Source organism: Brienomyrus brachyistius, chromosome 18 (assembly GCF_023856365.1).
Source record: "Brienomyrus brachyistius isolate T26 chromosome 18, BBRACH_0.4, whole genome shotgun sequence".
Classification (NCBI taxonomy): Eukaryota; Metazoa; Chordata; class Actinopteri; order Osteoglossiformes; family Mormyridae; genus Brienomyrus; species Brienomyrus brachyistius.
In genome coordinates this window covers 12,062,253-12,080,778 of record NC_064550.1, presented here as the reverse complement: position 1 = coordinate 12,080,778, position 18,526 = coordinate 12,062,253, and the positions used below count along the sequence as shown (strand labels likewise).

The following is an 18,526-nucleotide window of genomic DNA, read 5'->3' as shown; positions in this document are numbered from 1 at the left end:
GAGGGATTTCAGAATCCTTGTCTTCTGACATCTGTTTAATGTGATCTGCATCCGTTGAAGACCCATTACTTTAGCTTACCTACACCTTAAAACGTAACACTGTAGCTGTGACTGCTGCTGTGCATGTCCCTATGGCGTACCACCCATGTTCTCTGCTTTCCTCCACCACGTCCCGCTCCGAGCTGAAGTGCTGGTTTACTCCCATGGAAGCGTGATATTGTGTGACCTTCAATCAGACAGCTTACACAGAACTGCTTGGAGAACTGGCTCACTGAAGGATTCTATGACAAGTTTACATCTTGCTTTTATGAAGGCAGGATCACTCTCCTCGTATTCTTTGTTCGCATGCCCAGGCAGAACTGGGCAAAGTGTCAGCCTTGGATTCTGAGGGTTCCTCTCCTCCATTGCCGCAGTGACTGAAAGCATCTGAAGCTGTGGACCTGCTGATCCATTTCAACTGGTACTACATAGGTTCATTACATCGAGATCATATCATCGCATATAACCTCCCCACTGGAAAACGTCTGGGATGCTTAAAAGAAAATGGGCAGGCCTGTACTTCCAACTGTATAGCAATACTCCGATTTACCCCTTTTCCTCATTGTAGGAAGGAAACCTAGTCTCTTCCAATCAATGCCTGTCAGTCGTTTTGCAGAAGCCCTCTCCTGAAATGGACTAAGTCTGAAGTTGTGTCACTCTAAACGGTAAAAGAAAGCAATCACAGGACAAACAGAAGAGAAATGCATAGAATGGTTTGGTTCAGCAGTGAAATTCTTTATTATATAATTGCATCTTCATGAAAAGGCTAATTAAAATGATATTGGCATGTGCATTTATTAATCTTATTATTTTTAAACATCTTAAATCTTGAGTCAGGCAGGACTGAAGATTTAAGGAGAGCAAGGGTGTGCAAGTTAAAGGGACTTTAAATGCTTTTCTGTTTGAACCTGAAGTATGTGCATGTTTGGGGGAAAAAAGTGGAACGATTAGGCTCTCTTTAGCTCTTTCCTTGTGTTCCACTGTATCCAATTTGGAACAGAATCACCATACTGGGTTGGGGGGGGGGTTAGGGAGGGAAAATAAACCCAAAGAGGAGGGGGAAAAAATCCAACTAAGACTAAACAGTAACTATTAACTGTATGAATAAAATAGATCCCAAGGAGGGAAAATGTTGATCCATACAGTGGCTGTATCTTCTGAAGAAAGTGCACTTTATTTATAATTCTGTACAGAAATTGTGTTCATTCTGCACTGAGGTCCCCCTCAGCCCCTCCAGCTGTCCATCACATACATGTAATGTGGGGAGATTCCTGGGCATCCTTGTCAGAACCTGTGTGTCTTTCTGGGCGGGGTGGCCCATCGTCTGGGGGGGTGGGTGGTTCACACAGCCAGGCTACCTTGCCCTGCTGCTGCAGCTCCTTACACTTATGGAACGAATGGTTCAGTCTGAATCGATGGCGGGTCTTATTCAGACCCGGGTTCTAATTACTTTGAAGGTTACCACATAAACTCCTAGTTACAGTCAACCCAGCATGTCCTCATTAACCCTCTCCTGGCCAACCCCAAAGTGCCTGGGACTTCAGCACAGTTGGGTTTCTAGCCATGGGCAGCAGTGCTGAAAAGGTCTAGTTCCCGTTCACACAAGGGAGCCATCACACGTCATGACAAGGGTACGAGGCTCGGCACCCCACATCACATTACTGCACGGGAGGGAGGGGAGTAAGCACGCTTCAGAAGGGCGGTCACACTGCAACTCACTGTTCCAGAAAAGGACCCCACAGACCAGATACAGATACTTTAAGTTTTGTTTTGATTTTCTATCCCTCTCAAAGCGAGGCACCAGATGACAAACAGGCAGAACAAAACAAAAAAACAAACCAAAAAAAAAACAAACTGACAAAATAACCTGACACACAGGAACGACACTGTCATTAAATTAGCATTTTATCGCTCTACTTCTTAATGACCCAGTCACTGTATGCAGCTTGTAAGTCCAGTAGGGCTAATGGCCCACCTGTACTCTTAACCCTAGGCAATTTCTACACGACGGTATGCAAATTTACAGTATACAATTTTGGATTCACCATGCAAGAATACTTTTGTGTGTAACATTTAATAGCTCAGTCTACATCCAGAATAATTTACATAAAAGGACAATGGTTATTTAAACGGCGATTGATGGGTAGTAACCATGGTAACCGAGTGCGTCCAGGAAGTCAGAATGGAGGCAAAGAGTAGGGCGGGGTCAGGGGGGTGAAGGGAGAGGGGTCGTCGCCCGTAGGTACATTCAGCGGCATTCCCACACCTTTACTGTCTGATCCACACTGCCAGTCACAACGTACGGGGCCGTCTTGTGGAAATCTGTCAAAGAGAGTTTATGTGCCATATATGCTACATTATACATTTCTTGTAATACTAGCAGTGTAGATTCTCACCCCGTAGCCTTTAAATTACAACCCTCCTCACGCAGCATGTATATCCATACACTGTCTATGGCTAGCTGTTCATGTCATTTGCATAAGCCTGAAACGTTCCTACTAAAGCCCATGGATGCAGCAGGGGCCCTTACCCAGAGAGGTAACGAAGTGTTCGTGGGCACTCAGGGTTTTCATGCAGCGCTTGTTCTTGTAGTCCCAGATACGGAGAGTCTTGTCATCGGCACAGGACACGATGAACCTCCCTCCTGGGTGAAACATCACGCCGCGCACCCAGTTGTCATGGCCGACCTGCAGAAAGGGGCTGCGTGAACTTCGTGCGCGTGTCCTGGGTCAGACGGCACAGACACTCCCGCAGTGCACACACCCACCAGTGTCATAAGGCACATGCTGGTGCTCACGTCCCACATCTTGATGGTCTTGTCTCTGGACCCCGACAGCAGGAAGGGGCCGGGCTTCCCACCCTTCTTACTCTGAAAGAAAAAGGGGCCAGTGGGGAGGCTGCAGGCAAACAGGTCTATTGGCTTGAGTGCTGTCACTCAGCCGTCAGTGGACGAGACCAAATCCCCGGACAGCAATCCGATTAGTCCAGAGCCCTTTATCCACAAGGCAGAGGTTGGACCTTATTAAAATCAGGGGAAAAGGATGCGTCATATTAGGAGCTTCACCAATCAAACTAAAATCTGCAGCCCTCCTCATGCTCATAATGTTTACTGCAGTTTCCAGCTAGTTCTCACAGGGTTGTTAGATTCGACTCTGTTCAACCACCCCTCATTTAGTGAGTACCATGGTTAGTGAGCATTTGCTGCTATGACAGTAATAAATAACATTCATTTTCTGATCAATGCACGCATTTATGACCAATGCAAGAACAGAATGAGAGAGAGAGAGCTTTGAAATAGAATGCATGAAATGTTAAAAATGTCCATTTCATGAAGGATAAAAGGAATTGAGTATGGAAGGTTGAAGTAAAATTGTAAGCGCAGTTGCGGTCACACCACCATTTTGCTTAGTAACTCAGTTGCTGGAAGGGAACTCAGTCACTAAACAAGGACCTCTATCTAATGTCTGGGAATTACAGGCAACAAACTCATAGCTACCCCACTTAACCTAGAGGAATGAAACAAGGGGCTCAAGTATTTAGTTGGAGTGGGGTCAGGTCTGACCTCTGACCCTGTGGCTTCCAGAACAGTAGGGTAGGCACTCTCGGGGGCCCAGGAGATGCACTCCACCACATGCTCGTGCTCCCGGAGTTCCGCCTTGCACTCCTTAGTAGCAGTGACCCACACGCGAACCGTCTGGTCGTTGGAGCAGCTAGCAATGAGGGATCCATCCTGGTTGGGCCGCACCATGCGCACCCACTCTCGGTGGCCGACAAACGTCTTCACACAGTACCTAAGAAAATGCCACGAGATTGAGACAACAAACCCACACATGAAACTACATTTCCCAGTACCCCTCAAGCCAGAAGCTTCGTATTACTTAAAGGATCAGCAAGAGTCTAGAGGTCAGTGACAAATTTATGGAACGTAAAGGGATGGAATTAAGCCTGTTCTGACTTGCACCTGCCAGCTCCCTCACAATGGCTCCTCGTCACCTACCCAGTGGCCACTTCCCACATTTTGATGGTCTTATCCCTGGAGGCAGAGATGATGTGATCTCCATTGGGCATGATGGCTACAGACGACACATTGTGGTCATGCCCTGCAGCACACACACAAGAGCAGGTCACGCATTTCCACAGAAAAAGTGGGGACTTCATCACCTACAACTGGGAGAGCTTGTTAAACAATAATCCTCCAAATATGAGATAATGTCCCCCCACAAAAAAAAATCATAAATTACGCAAGCCCAATAGCATCAGCAGATTAACCCCCCCACGGCTGATTTCCTGCTGGGGCTCAGTGGGTAAACAAGCTAATGACATAGGAGGAAGGTCCTAAGAGAGATTCTTAAAGCAAGCAGCTGTCAAGACACCATCATTAGGTCAGGTGGTGACACAGTGGGCCCCTCCATATGATATGGGAACTGACCATACCAACAGTATTACGCTGTTGGATATAAAAACTATTACTGCGAATAAGTACAGAATCTCCTGCCACCAGAAATATATGCCTGGTATCCAAGGCGACCCTGCCAGCTCTCTGCAGGTGAATTAAAGCAGTGACAGGCAGATCAGATGACTCAGACCAACTTATTCATGAGTGTGTCTCTCTCAGTCAGGCAGATCTCACATCAGAAATCAGACACGGTTTCAGGTGATGGGTGGTGATTCCGCAGCATGTCAGTGCTCACCGCGAAGCCTGTACAAGCTGTGCGATGGCCTGCTAAGGTGGGCCTTGTATTTCACCTGCTCTGTGAGGTTGCTGTATGACATCATACATTATCCCTAAAGAGAAGCTTAAAAGGCAGGCTTTCAGGACCATTTGTCTTCAGTTTATAAATCGGCAGGACAATATGGCACGGTGATTTATCACTCGACCGCCATTCAAGTCACCCCCACCGAACAACATGCTTGACAAACCCTCCCACTTATCATCAGAAGCAAATTTTAAGCGCGAAAATGTACAGCTGAGGTGACCAAGTTTCACAAATAAGGGTGCAAAATTTTGGAAATTTTCCATTAATTCCCACATATTCCTGGTAATTCCCATGGAAAGTTTCCGACTTGAAATATTTCCCAAACGTCCCAGCTTAACTTCCCATGGAATGGAAGGCTTCAGAAATTTACCACCCTCCTTTGAAACCCTGCTCACAGACATTTACCCAGATTAATTCAGATTCATCCTTCTACCAATCACAGCATGGACCACACTCCTTCCTTTCACCGGCCCCGCCCCCTACTCACCATGCATGGTCCGGATGCACTCAAAGCCTTGGAAATCCCAGAGCTTTATAGTCATGTCAGCAGAGCAGGAGGCCAGGAGTTTGCCGGTCTGGTCAAAGGAGATGTCCTGTACGGAGTCTGTGTGGCCTTTCAGTGTCCGCTCGAAGTCCCCTGCCTCATAGTCCCACACCTTGAAGGGAGAGAGACGGACACCAGCGTCACAACATGGCCCCCTGCCCTGAGCCTGGCTGGCCCATCTGTTCTCTCCATGGGTGGTGTTAGAAACAAAGTGGGGGGAAAAAAACAATAGCTTGTGGAGAGAAATGGAGTCAAGCGGCAGGCACCTGTGCACCAAGGATCACGGCTACTTAGGACACTCACGCCTACCCAAGTGGTGGAACTGGGGCTAAGCACCCATAATTAACCACTACCCTTTATCACGCTGTGCTGACATTTCCGTAAAACCCACTGCCCTGATCTCACGTGTGATCTCCCAGAATGGAGAGTTAACAGGTCTCTGAGGAAGGATGCTTGGATTGACAGCTTTTAAGGTGGGAAAGGTCAATCGATTTCTATCAAACGTCAGAACTGGGAGGGGGGGAATTAAGCCTGCTTCCGCAGTCATCTATGTGCATGTGCACCGACACACAAATCATCTGTACCCCCCCCCCCAGCTTTCCAATAAATAAATAATCATTCAAAGAAGCCACATGTGCACCAGGAGGGGAGGGAAGAGCACAGTTTATGGCTAAATATTAGCAGCAGCATAAGACGTTATTCTCGCACCTATGGGTGTAAACACAGGGCCAGGGGTGATACCTTTATTGTGGCGTCCTCCGAAGCAGAGACCATGACGCTAAACACAGGGTGGAAGATGACCCGGGTCACGGGGCTCCTGTGTCCACTCAATGCATACTTCTCCGGAGGCCGTGGAATCCACTCCTTGGGGTCCCGCTTCTGTCCCACGGGGCCCCCCAGGGTGATCTCCTCTTTAGCCTCGTTCAGCTTGGATTCCAGCTCCATCACCTGCACCAGAGGGAAAGCGACTTCTGACAAAGGGAAAGCCTACCAAAAACCTGCGACTGCAATCAACAAGGCAAAAATGCCAAAAGTCTACCAGCAGCACCTCCCTGGCTGACAAGCTTGTTTTTGTTCTGGTTACTTATGGTTAGGGCTGGGTAGGGGTTAAGGTTGTCATAGCTGGGATTAAAGTTATGCCAATAGAAATGAATGCAGAGTCCCCACAAAGATATGAATAAATGATTTGTGTGTGTGTGTCTAACCCACGCAGACACATCTCCAATCAAAGTACCAACCTTCTTCTGTAATCTGATCACTGAAGTCCATTTCTTTTCCAGAAGACCGGCATACTTTTTGTCTAACTCCTCATTCTGAAAGTGAAAGGAGACAAATGAGCAGACCCCCGAGACAAAGCCAGGTGCGATACCCGTATCACATGCTTATCTCATTCACCTGGCTTCACCTCCCACACACTGCCTGTAGACTGACACAGGAGTTTGGAGAGTGTGTGTCATTTCAGGAGATTAGAGGGGAAAGTGCCTCACACACACATGCTTTAAACGGTCACTGCTAATCATTCCTACAGATGCGTTAATGTGACCTAGAACATGCGCGTGCGACTGCAGGTAAGGGCTCAGTGAGCATGCGAGTCTGCTAGTGCCCCCCCCCCATATTACCATGTCCAACTCTGCCTCCTTCTTGAAAACAGAATATGCTTCTTCGTAGCCATTGGAGCGGAGGTAGTCGGCTATCGCTCGGTTTCTGGAAAACAGAGAGTGGGGGGAAAAGCCATTAGGCACACCCAGGCACATCCCGAAGCGGGACAGAGCTGCCAGGCCGTATGAGCACCTCCCAGAGGGGCCAGCTTCACCAGGGTTTGTGCACCAAAAACAAATTTATTGTACACCACTCCATAATAGCTACCAGCATGTTAAGTCATAAAAACTACAGAACAGCACTGGGCGGTATGGACCAAAAACCAGATTATGGTATTTTTAGGTAGCACAGTGATGTGAATCATGGTATTTTTTTTCCTTCAGCTCAAGATACTGCTCTCAAAACAGGGTGTGAATGTTTAGCGCCAAAAAATGTAAAATCAGTTTGGGGAACAGAAGCATGCAACCATTCAAAGTGCACTTAACTGGAAAGATCCTCTTTCGAAGGTATTAACATTCAACAAAAAAAAACAAACTATCTTTCAAGACGCCTGGAAATTTGCATCATTTACAACCAGGAAGGAATACTATAAGTCTCTATTTAAAATCTGCTCATATTTTAGCAAACAGTACAAGTGTGTCAATATAAACGGTACTGTCTCATATTTTGTTTGAAAATATTCTGATATACCGCCCAGCCCTACTATAGAAGGTAAATTATACCAATAAAAGGTTTGCAAATGGACAGAATTTATGGTCGTCAAAATGATCACGAACTACACCTATGAAGCGAGATACTGACTAAAAGTTACCAAAAGGTATCCATCTGGAGGCCTTTGAGAACAATGCAGAGAAAAGCTTGTGCAAATCCAACAAATACACTTTTCTTTTTACCCAGTTCGACAAAAGCAACGAAAGGAACCAGCAAGCGGCAAGAGAAGGATGCGGGGAAAACGATAAGCTCACAAAGGTCACTCCTGTCAGCAGGAACACATACATGCAGGCCCTATGCCCTTACCGATACTCACACCCCAGTCAGCTGACAGAGCTATAACAGTGGCATGCTTTTTTAATGGTGGCCTCCCCGAAAACGTACGCTAACACCTTGGGCACACCCAGCAGCAGCCTGAACCGCAGGCTACATATGCAGGCGAGAAAGGGTGAATTCCTACGTGAAGGACAAAAGGATCACACCCTCTGGTTCATTCACTGCAGACCCCCGTCTCCTTAGAAAGACAGACGGAAAAACCACACCGAGGCACAAACAGCAGCAACACACGGGAAGCAAAATCACCGTGCTCTGGTTTCCATGGACACCAAGAAACCGCATTCCCGAGGACTGGGCCGTGGTCACAAATACAGATAAGAGAGTCTTTTCACGGCCAAGTCTGCTGTTCTATTATAAGCAGGGCTTCGGTGAAGCCATGCTGACCCGACTCCTAACGACCAACACACAGATGGATCACCATTTAGGAGCAAAAGGACAACAGGAACATCAGGGCCACAGACAGCTCAGGGAAGGACACCATGAAGAGCCATATGGAAGCCTGGCTGGGACTCCACAGGAAATAGGGGGTGTGTATCTGTACACACATGCATGCTTTCACTATTCCAACCTAAGTCTGTTTCTCCTCCTAACATCAAAGATGGAGTTTTGCTCCTTTCAGTCTATGACATCACTGCCCTACATCGGAGTCACCAGAGCTAGAGAGGGGAGGGAGCCACAGCTTTGACGTCACTTCTGCCATGATGATGAAGCACCAGAAAAAATAAAAGTGGGGTGGCCCCAGACCCCACCCAACCATTTACTTTTCGGAACCTAAAGCTGTAGGAGATGCACAGCACGTAGCTTGTTACAGTAGCACAGGACCCCGAGAGTAGACTCTACAGCAGACGACATGGAGGATGTGGTGTTGCAGAACACTGCATGCAGCATTTGAATTCTGCACAAAGACCAGTCATGGGAACAGATTCTCTGTCACGTTCACTGTCCGCTGGAGCCTGAACAGGCGACATCATTGCCGATCACTGAAATGTTCACTTTCACTGACACTGACACCCATTTCCTCATCACTGAAGATTGTTTTCCTGAGTTGTTATAATATTTCACTGAAAAGATTTGCTAAACGTCAACATTTTGAGTTGGATATGGATCCAGGTCAGCTAGACCATTAATAACCTAAATAAAAAACACAAAACAAACTGTGCCAACATTAGGGTTGTAATACAAGCAGATTTTTGGTGAACCCACAACACTAATCCACATTTTCTAAACTTTCATATAGAAAGTCAACAAACAACCACAATTTATGAAATTAATACGTTTTTGAACAGAGACAGGGCTATAGACAGCTATTAGTAGAGTATCAGCTGACAGGAGCAGACTGACAGTTGAATACTTTTGCTGTACCTACAAGGAACTATCAAAGGACAGGTGAAAAATGGGCTTCTTAGATGATACTGCACCCCTGTGCCCTGCTGCAGATCCATACACACCACTCAAACAGATCAGCTGCTTGCCACCGGCACACAGGCTGTCAGCATCCCAGCACATGACAGGACTAACAAGGGTGACAATTCAAATCAGGCTCCTGCTTTTCACTCAGTGGATTAATAACTGGCCATTCTCCATTTGGTGACAAATGCTGTAAAACTGCGCCTGAGAGAAAGCAGAGAATTTAGACACTGAATTTGAGCCGCTGTTCCGTTTGCCTGAGCCCTACCGCGTCAAGCCCCCTAGATCGTCATTGCCCAACCTGGTCCTCAAGGACCCACAGTCAGTCCACGCTTTTCCTCCCTCTCAGTTCCCTTACCTAACCAAGCAGCAGCATGGACTGTCTGCGAGTCCCTGAGGACCGGTTTGGGAAACACTGTTCTAAACTATCCATTCCCAACCAACTGACGACTGCAGACCTGTTTACTATGCTGCAAAAAAAAAAATTCATGGACTGATAAAACTTGTCAGCCAGGGAGGTGCTGGTGGTAGATTGATTTATGGGGCATATTTAATAAGTTTGGCCATTTCCACTTTTTTAGAAATGACTAGAATTTTCAGACATCAGGGGTTGTGAAAAAGGGTGTGACCTCAAAATACATAGTTTATTTTTGGAAATGAACCAACCCCTCCCCAAAATCCCAGGGTTCCTGAGGGAATACTGGCTGCATACGAAAAGGCCTGGAGGGACCCTGGGGCACCAGCAGGGCTTTGTCTGGTCACCGTGGGAGAACTCGAGCACAAAGCAAGCTCTGTAGAGGCAGTATTAGATTATGAGTCCTTGCTTCGCTGCCAGCTAAGGCTCCTTGTTGGCTTCGGTTGGATGAAATTCCCTGGAACATGCCTCTTTTCTACACTGTAGGGGAAACACAATCCCAGAGCCTGGATCTGGAATACATGTCTTACACCTTTGCCTTCCTGGGAAGCGAATCAAAACCCCAGCAGGGCAACTCATAGTCTGAAATTCAGCACATTAGTCCACCACGCAGGGTCACTGTGCCTCTGTCCGGCACAGCAAGAAAGGCAAAAAAACAAACATCATTCAGCATTGGTGAATTATGGGAGAGGAGACCCTGGACTTGACCGGTTTTCTCCGAGGCATCTTCCAAGGACCATGTTCATACAGCAAAGTCCCAAAGTTAGTGATGGGCAAATGAAGCTTCATGAACCATTTGCTGAATTTTTTTGACCCCACTGGATGGCGCTCTTGGTTTTCTTTGGGGGATGCTCCGAGTGCTTTTATGAACAGAGAGCACCATCTGGGGCCAGAAAATACAGCAAATGGTTCATGAAGCTTCATTTGGCCATTACTACTCAAAATGCAGTCCAAAAAGAACAGCACCACAAAGGCAAACACACATGACGAACAGGCTCTTAAGTAATACACATGGATAATTACAATGTACTTAATGTACAGCAAGAAGAGATTCCTCAAAGGAGATGTATGTCTCATTATCTCGTAATGTTTTAAAGGGATTCACCCCAGCAATCCAGCTTGGATGAGACAAGGGCTCAGCGCAGCAGGCAAAGAGGTGCCCATCACAGCACCATGATCAGTTCCAGTCGCCCTCATTGGCAGCAAGCTGCACGCAGACCGAAATGTCGCACGACGCAAACCCACATCCACCCTGTGTTCCACGAAGGGGAGGAGAAAGCACTCTGATGCACTGCGTATAATGTGACAAAGCCTTTTATAAGCATCAGCGTTTCCCTTACCATTATATTAGGGGGGCACCCCGCCCCCCCCAACGGCACCTCCCGCCCCCCCTTGAAGGTCAAATTAATTTTATTTTCTATATAGTGCCAGATCACAACAGAAGTCATTTAAGGTTACTTTACCAGGTCTATACATTGTCCTTTTATTAATCAAACCAAATAGCTTTATGTTATCTTATTTACACAACAGCTTGTCATTCTTGTCTGCACGGTCACGCGTTTACAATTCTCCTCTGCTCTCTGTATCGCACATGGAGGAGTTCTGCCCCGATGCGTGCGCACACACAGGTGACCACACTCCCACCAGCGGACAGAGTGCGCATGTCGGAAAATATGTTGCGTCAACCACCTGAAAAGCAGACAAAAATATTTGCGTTTTTTTAAACGCTCCAAGGGTGGTGAAGATGGCAACATTCGCTCTCCTGCTCTCCTGCCACCTCCCCCACAAAGCTGTAAACCTAGGGGAAACACTGAGCATCCTACATCGACCTGTTCACATTAGGAATTTAAAAATGCAGTGGTCCTGTATAATACCACGCTGCTTAAATGTGTAGAAATATGACCTACTCATTGAACAGATAATGTACCTACCCTTTAACACATCTGCACCAATGCCCAAACACAGGCCTGGCAGGCCAGCCCACTTCCTCATCACCCACCCTCTGCTGCTGCAACCGGATTGGCCAGTCAGTAAGATTCCTGCCCCCAGCACGTCCCACATGGCTGCTTTCCAAACCAAACTCAGCTTGCGGTAGTCAGTATGGGCATATCACGAGAAACTAAACATCTCCTGACGTCCTACCAGTTCAGATGCAACATCATGAACATAAGAGCAGAACGAGCTGTTAAATATGAGTCGAAACAAAGAGAACAGAACAGCATGCCACACTTCCGTACAGCGAAGGTAATACAAACAGAACAGCGGGGCACATCAAGAAGATACAAGCTGACAGGTCTACCAGAACATCTCTTTATAAACATGAGGAACATTAGCCCCAGACAATTTATACCTGACCTGCAAAGAACAGAAGAGGGAAGACAGGAGTTTCTACATACCCCACTAGCAGTACAAGCAAGCCAGGATACCTTAAACCCAAGAGGGCAGGCTGGCCATAGACATGAAGATAATGATCCCACAGATCACACTGAAAACTGCTGCCCTATTTTCATTTTGTAAAAACCTCTGGGCTGCAGTGTGGCCTTACATGTGCAAAATGGAGGGTTAGATTCCCATGCCCAGCTTTGTATCTTTGGAGTATGTATGCATTTCTCCCAGGCATTCAATTTTCTCCTCACTGGTTACTGGTTATGTAAACCAGTGTCACAAAATGTCCCGAGGTATGCAAGTGTTTGTGCGTGTGGGTGGGTGTCCCCTGTGATAGACTGGCATCCCAAAGGGGCTGTCCCCAGCCTTGCTGCATGGGATTACACTACAATTCTTTGCTGAATAGTTGGTTCAAAGAAAATGGAAAGAGGGAGAAGAAATTCTGTATTTCTCACATACTTATCACATTTCTGGACCCGTGAGTCAACACAAAAAGAACGCGACCACTGCAGACATTCTAACACACGAGGTGACGCTAGAACACACAACTCTCCCATGTAGATATCATTGACCTTGATGTTAATTCAGAGGGCAGACAGATCAAACAAGCTAAACTCGGGCCTAATAATGTTTCAGTCAAGATGCTGAAAAGGCTCAGTATGCATGCAATGGAGATTTTGTAGTTTGAAAATGTATTGGGGAGGAACTCACAACTCATCACGTTGCCTCTGAGACAGCACCATCTCTGCTGCCGGGGATGGGGCAAAGGCGGGACAGCAGGGGGAGGAAGACCCTCCAGCAGACGATCGGCGATCCGGACACAAGCTTGGCACTCAGGCTGGGGTTGGAGGCAGAGCAGTGGGAGGGTCCACTGCTCAAAAGCCTGCCGTGTGTGCACGATGCGGACCCCTTCTCCAGTATCTGGCTCCGGGTTCGAGACTGACGAGGGCTATGCGGACACTCAACAATCAGATTGGCCTTTCATCTGTACAGAGGGGACAAAAGGGGGGAGACGTCTTTTACGTAGAGCATTGCTGGAGAAGACATAGAACATTAACACATACCAAATAACCAAATTAACGTTTGTGACATAGCCACCACATATTGCAATCTCAACTTTATATTCTCTTCATGTATGATTTTTTTGCATAAACTTGCAGAGTATGTTTCAAGATGTTTCTGCGCCATCACTAGCAATGACGACGTGCCCAGAGAATGTTTCCGACACACAGCTGACAACGCCTTTAAGTGCCACGCTGGTGGAGCTAGCGACGGGACTGGGCGCAACTGGGCGTGGTCTTCGGCGGAACAGAGAAAAGCCATCTTACAGAGCCTCTGCCCTGCACCCTCCGGCAATTGACTGTTTCTTTCCAGCAGACATGCCATGATGACTCGTGAAATTTCACTTAATGGAAGCTGGAGACCAACTTGGCCCACAGAGCCAACAAAAACGACAACCCAGTGGTTTGACCGGAGATCAAAGAGCTACGGGTTTAAGAGCCCAGAGGCAAAGCTTGTTGCTGTGTCCAAGAGGAGAAATACAAAAAAAAAAAACTTCATAAAATTTCATGAGGGTGGGGCACAGCAACCCACCAATAAAGCGAGAGATAACAACAGCAAGCAGCATGTCTGGAATGTCTAGTTACCATTTGGAAGGAGTTCTGGTGTCTGCAGATGCTGCAAAACATTGTTCCACAGCCCCTGATCTCAAAGACCTATTGTCAGAAATGCAGCCCAGGAGCAGTGACATCACCACTAAGCTGATAAATTGGCAAGAGAACATGAGGGCCCTGCACCACCATCATGTAAAGACAGATTCTCATCTTAAAACAATATATATTATCAAAGGGTAAGGGGAGCGAGATCTCAGTTCAAACTATCTACTACCATCTTGAATGCTTGAAGGCTTCTGAACCTCTGGGATGTTGCTCAGCTGAGCACATAACTGTCAGGAGAATTCTTTAGAGCATGGGCAGAAAGATGGGGTAAAGGAACACTAAGCAGCCTCCTGCTGGTGAACTGCAATGCACTGTAGTTCAAAGAGGAAAAAACATAACAACTGACAGCTTCCCGCTTCAACACCTAGGATGGAGCCAAGAACGCTTCCACCCTAATTAAAGATGGATGCGCCCCAAGGACGCAGCTCAAAGGCAAAGTGATCGTTTAAATGTACACGTTTTCTGCCCATCCCAAGTAGATTGCAGTACCTATTGTGATCAGCATGTGGCTATATGGAAGCAAACAGTGGCAACCACATGAAGGGCTTCAAAAGCACATCTCCATTCTGTTCCACTCATATCAAGTATAGTATTCTTTTCAAATGTTTATATTTCACTTCCATCTTTCCGTCATTGTGGACCCAGTAAACAAAGATGACACCATCGAGCAGCACCGACTGGAAAAGAACCAGGGGGACTGAGAAAGGGAACACCCTCAGTGCTCACCTACTTCCTCTACAAACAAAAAAGCAGACCTCCATCATTATAGCCTTCCTGTGCACTCATCCTAGATACTGTAATGACCACCAGTTGGACAAAAACCATACTCTTTACATCAGACTGGATGGACGTGTATCAGAGAGATAAAGGTGACTGCTACAGAAGTTACTCAATACCCCTCCAAAAACCCTTCAGATGAGCTCTGGCAAATACACAAGACTGTACCACAGAGTGGCTGAGCGGCACCAACAAACTAGCTAAACCTTCACAAACGGTTCTGAAATATTCACGTCTATAAATAATTTCACTGCTGATGCAATACCGTGCTGTAGTTTATGCTACTCGGAGCAACTGCACAAACTATCTACAAAAGGACAAGCCAAAGAGGTCTGAGAGTGATGTTATTAGACATACTCACTGAACACTGATGATTTAATAACTGAGAGCTTCATGCCAACATGCATCATTGGACAGCGACTGTTTACAGGAAAATCTGAGTATGGCAGAAACAAGTTCAGCATTATAGTATTATTAAACAATTTCCTTCAGCAATAATATATATTTTTTTTTATTCTGATTCTAATACCATCACACACACACAGTAGATTAATTGAGTGAAGATTATGGGATATACAGAAACATAGAAGTGAAGGGCGGGCTTTTCAAAGTTCAAACAATCTCAGAAATGCATGGAATGTATAATGCAAAAAAACTCCAGCTTCCTCCCTAAGTAAACACCCCCAAGAGGACTGGACTCTCCTAGTAGACAATGAAGCCCCTTTTCCAAAGGGAGGGGCTGAGCACTGTTAACGGGAGCAGACTTCAGTCAAAGTCAGTAAGCCTTCTACTGTAATCCTATTTAGGTGGTCCTACTACTGCATCTGGTCTGAAGGTATACTAGCTGTACTTCATTACACAGAACAAATCTACAACAGCTACCAATGGGCAGTAAGAATCCCTAAGAACAGGGAAAAAAACAAACAATAAAACACCCTCACAATGCAAAATAAAAGTCCAAGATGAACTAAGAAATGGACCCCTTCTTTTGGTGTAGAAGCAACAAATAAGACTACTTTGATCCATCACCATCAACCTGATGCAAAGCTACATGCATTTTAGTGTATTCAGCTCAAACATCACACAAAGGAATCCAACGCCTGGAACAATCCGTGCAGCATCCCAATAACCTGAGCAGCATGGTACTTTTATAAAACAGGCCTAAACAACTGCATTGTGCAGACATCCAGCAGGACCTTCAGAGGAACATTGGTATTTATGATGATGGTGATAAAAGTCACACATTCCCATCACAAACTGATCACCAAAGAGCACAAGAATTTACTAAATATCCAAGTTCTAGAATAACAGCTTACTATTTTTTAAGGAGGAATTGCACTATTGATGTAAAATCATATGAAACATGGTACTACTTAAAACAGAAGGATAATGTTTTATTCATCTCAGGTTCAGATACCTTGAGATATCGGTTTTACCATCTCGGGAGAAGCAGGAGGCGATTTCTCTGTGCGAGACGGATGGATCGATGCGTTTTAAATAAGGTGCAAAACGACATCTTACAGTCTTAAAGACGGACGCATTTTCTGTGGATGAAACAGACACTTATGTTTTAGAAATCACCAAAAAAAAACATCGAATGGGCAACACAGAAAGCACTTCACGACCGTGTGAACCTCGTCTGCAACATATCCTGTAAAAAAAAAGGGGCTAAACGAACCAGAGACAAAGTGAGAAGAGTGATTGTGCTCATTATCAACAAATCATCCTAATAGGTGAGCCAACATAAGCATGGAAGAGGACTTGTCAGCTTCACAAGTTCTAGCCCTACAGTAAACGGGAAAGGGTGTGTGGGGTACAAATTTTAAGATGTCATATTCCGATAGGCTCATTAAGGATGCTGCTTGTCTTCCTCCGCCCAGTTGGACCTCAACGTGTCACCATATCCGTGAGATCATAACGTTTCGCCACTACCCCGCGGCACATCTGCTGTCGCGTTTGATCAAAGTGCACCCCCGAAAACCTGCACCATTTGCTCCACCCCTATGTAGCACAGCCCAAAAGACCCCGAGGGGTCTCGGAAATCAGCGTGAAGCTGAAAAACAGAAATCACGATACGCCAAATCATCGCCGGAAATGGCGAAGAGATAGTCTGCACCAAGCGTTGGCCGTAACGCCACCCTAGCACTGACCATCATGGCCAGATTCTCAAAATCTGCGAGGTACATCGTCACATTCACACAACAAATATTTTATTTAAACTGATAACATTTCTCTTCGACTGGCTCCTCGGTTGAATAAAATTTCTGGAGAAAACCGCGACGCTCATATATAAATGATTACGGAGAAAGCGCATCCAATATTTATGAAAGACGTCAGGTTTACCTGACTAACTGACCAGCGGGGAGGGTCCGCCAGCATCAACAACTTTGTTTAGCTTAAACATTTTAACAGGTATATCAAGACATGACAGTTAACTACTTCAACACTGTAGCGCAGGACTGTCAACGACAGCTACAGGGAGTATATTTTCATTTTGAAACAGACCCATAAATGACCCTAAACATGGGTCACCACGCAACTGTACATCTCTAACTAATGCTTCTTACGCAAGCGTGACATAACACTTTTCAAACGGGGTACCGAAAGAAAACGAACCAGCGGAGGGACATCTCCCACGTTATCTAACCGGGGCATGTCATGGAGGGTCTTATGCGACGCTGCCCGGGCCCGTATTAAGCAAAAAAAAAATCACGGCCACCTGTCAACAGCACCAGGGTCCAATAGCGGAGGGAAGCAAATATACCCTCCGCTGATCTGCACTAAACCGCCGGTCCGGGTCGGGTCGGCTTCCCCCCGGCAGGAGACCGAACGCCCTTTGCGCGAGGCGGTAACCTACGACAGGAGATGGGAAACGATGACAAACGGAAAACGCTCAGGGATAAACTCACTCACAGAACCGAACAAATGGGGTGGGTCGCAACCGCTAACACAGAAAAAGCCGGACAGAGCCGGGAATGTCCTTTCTCCCTCGCCCGGTTGGCGTGTTGTTGTTTTTTATCCCTCTGCGCCGCTCCGACGGCCTATCCGCCATTTTGAAACGCAGACAGGAGGCGCATTACGGCCACATCGTCATTTTTCATCGCTATTTTTCTTTCGCGGACGATTTGCAAGAGAATCAAAACCCTGCCAGCCTTACCCTTCAATGTCCGTACTATCTAATTCTCCTGCCGTGCTCATATAAACACGTAGTGAGACTGAAATTTCTGGACGGAGAGAAGTGAACTCCTCTGCTGGGCGACCGGCTCTATCTCCTTGTTTCTCCTCCGCATTCGCCTTCGGACGCCAGTAGCGCGCACCAGCGTGCGCTCGCAGTCAGTCGCGGGGGCGCGGATGCGCGGCACATTTTGCCCAATGACCAATTGAAAAAACAGAAACGTTCATGTGTCCACGGGCACACGCACTGATTCCTTCCCTGCCCACACCCCAAAGATTTGCGTAGCCCAAACGTTAATCCAGTATGCTGTTCTGCGAAATAGAGCAGTTATACAGATATGAGATCAGAATTACGCTTTACGCCTGTCAGACTGGAAATTTAATTGATTTAAGTTTATTTTTTTAATCATTATCACTTCTAATGACAAATCAGTATTTGGTTACTAAAACCACAATGAGCACTGATAATAAAAAGAGCCAAATGTTTTATTAGCTAGTTCTATTAATAGTGATATTATTTTCGACCAACGATAACATTAACGTGGATCCTGACAATGAAGAGTGAACTTACAATATATCCACCCACGCTTCGATTGAAGACACTTTAGTAACAAACATTAATCACTTGTCCACATCACACAACGTGAATATACCCACTAAAGTA

The 18,526-nt window shown here is 46.2% G+C and overlaps 1 protein-coding gene across 1 annotated transcript; it reads right to left on the bottom strand.

Moving 5' to 3' along the window:
- Positions 1-753: 753 nt before the first annotated feature.
- Positions 754-18,043, bottom strand: LOC125713298 (lissencephaly-1 homolog B-like). Its single transcript, XM_048984302.1, has 11 exons — positions 17,846-18,043; positions 12,905-13,178; positions 6,960-7,044; positions 6,579-6,653; positions 6,082-6,288; positions 5,284-5,452; positions 4,037-4,139; positions 3,602-3,830; positions 2,807-2,908; positions 2,570-2,726; positions 754-2,361 (listed from the first exon to the last, which is right to left on the bottom strand). Exons 2-11 carry the CDS (start codon positions 12,934-12,936, stop codon positions 2,288-2,290), a joined length of 1,233 nt encoding a protein of 410 aa, XP_048840259.1. The 5' UTR covers positions 12,937-13,178; positions 17,846-18,043; the 3' UTR covers positions 754-2,287.
- Between the last annotated feature and the right edge of the window lie 483 nt (positions 18,044-18,526).

Coding starts and splice junctions, on each gene's coding strand:
- LOC125713298 (XM_048984302.1), bottom strand. CDS start 12,936: ATGGTGCTGTCTCAGAGGCAACGTGATGAGTT. Junction 4,140..5,283: donor GTGCATCCGGACCATGCATG/GTGAGTAGGGGG, acceptor TGTGTGCTGCAG/GGCATGACCACAATGTGTCG. Junction 3,831..4,036: donor ATGTGGGAAGTGGCCACTGG/GTAGGTGACGAG, acceptor GCATTTTCTTAG/GTACTGTGTGAAGACGTTTG.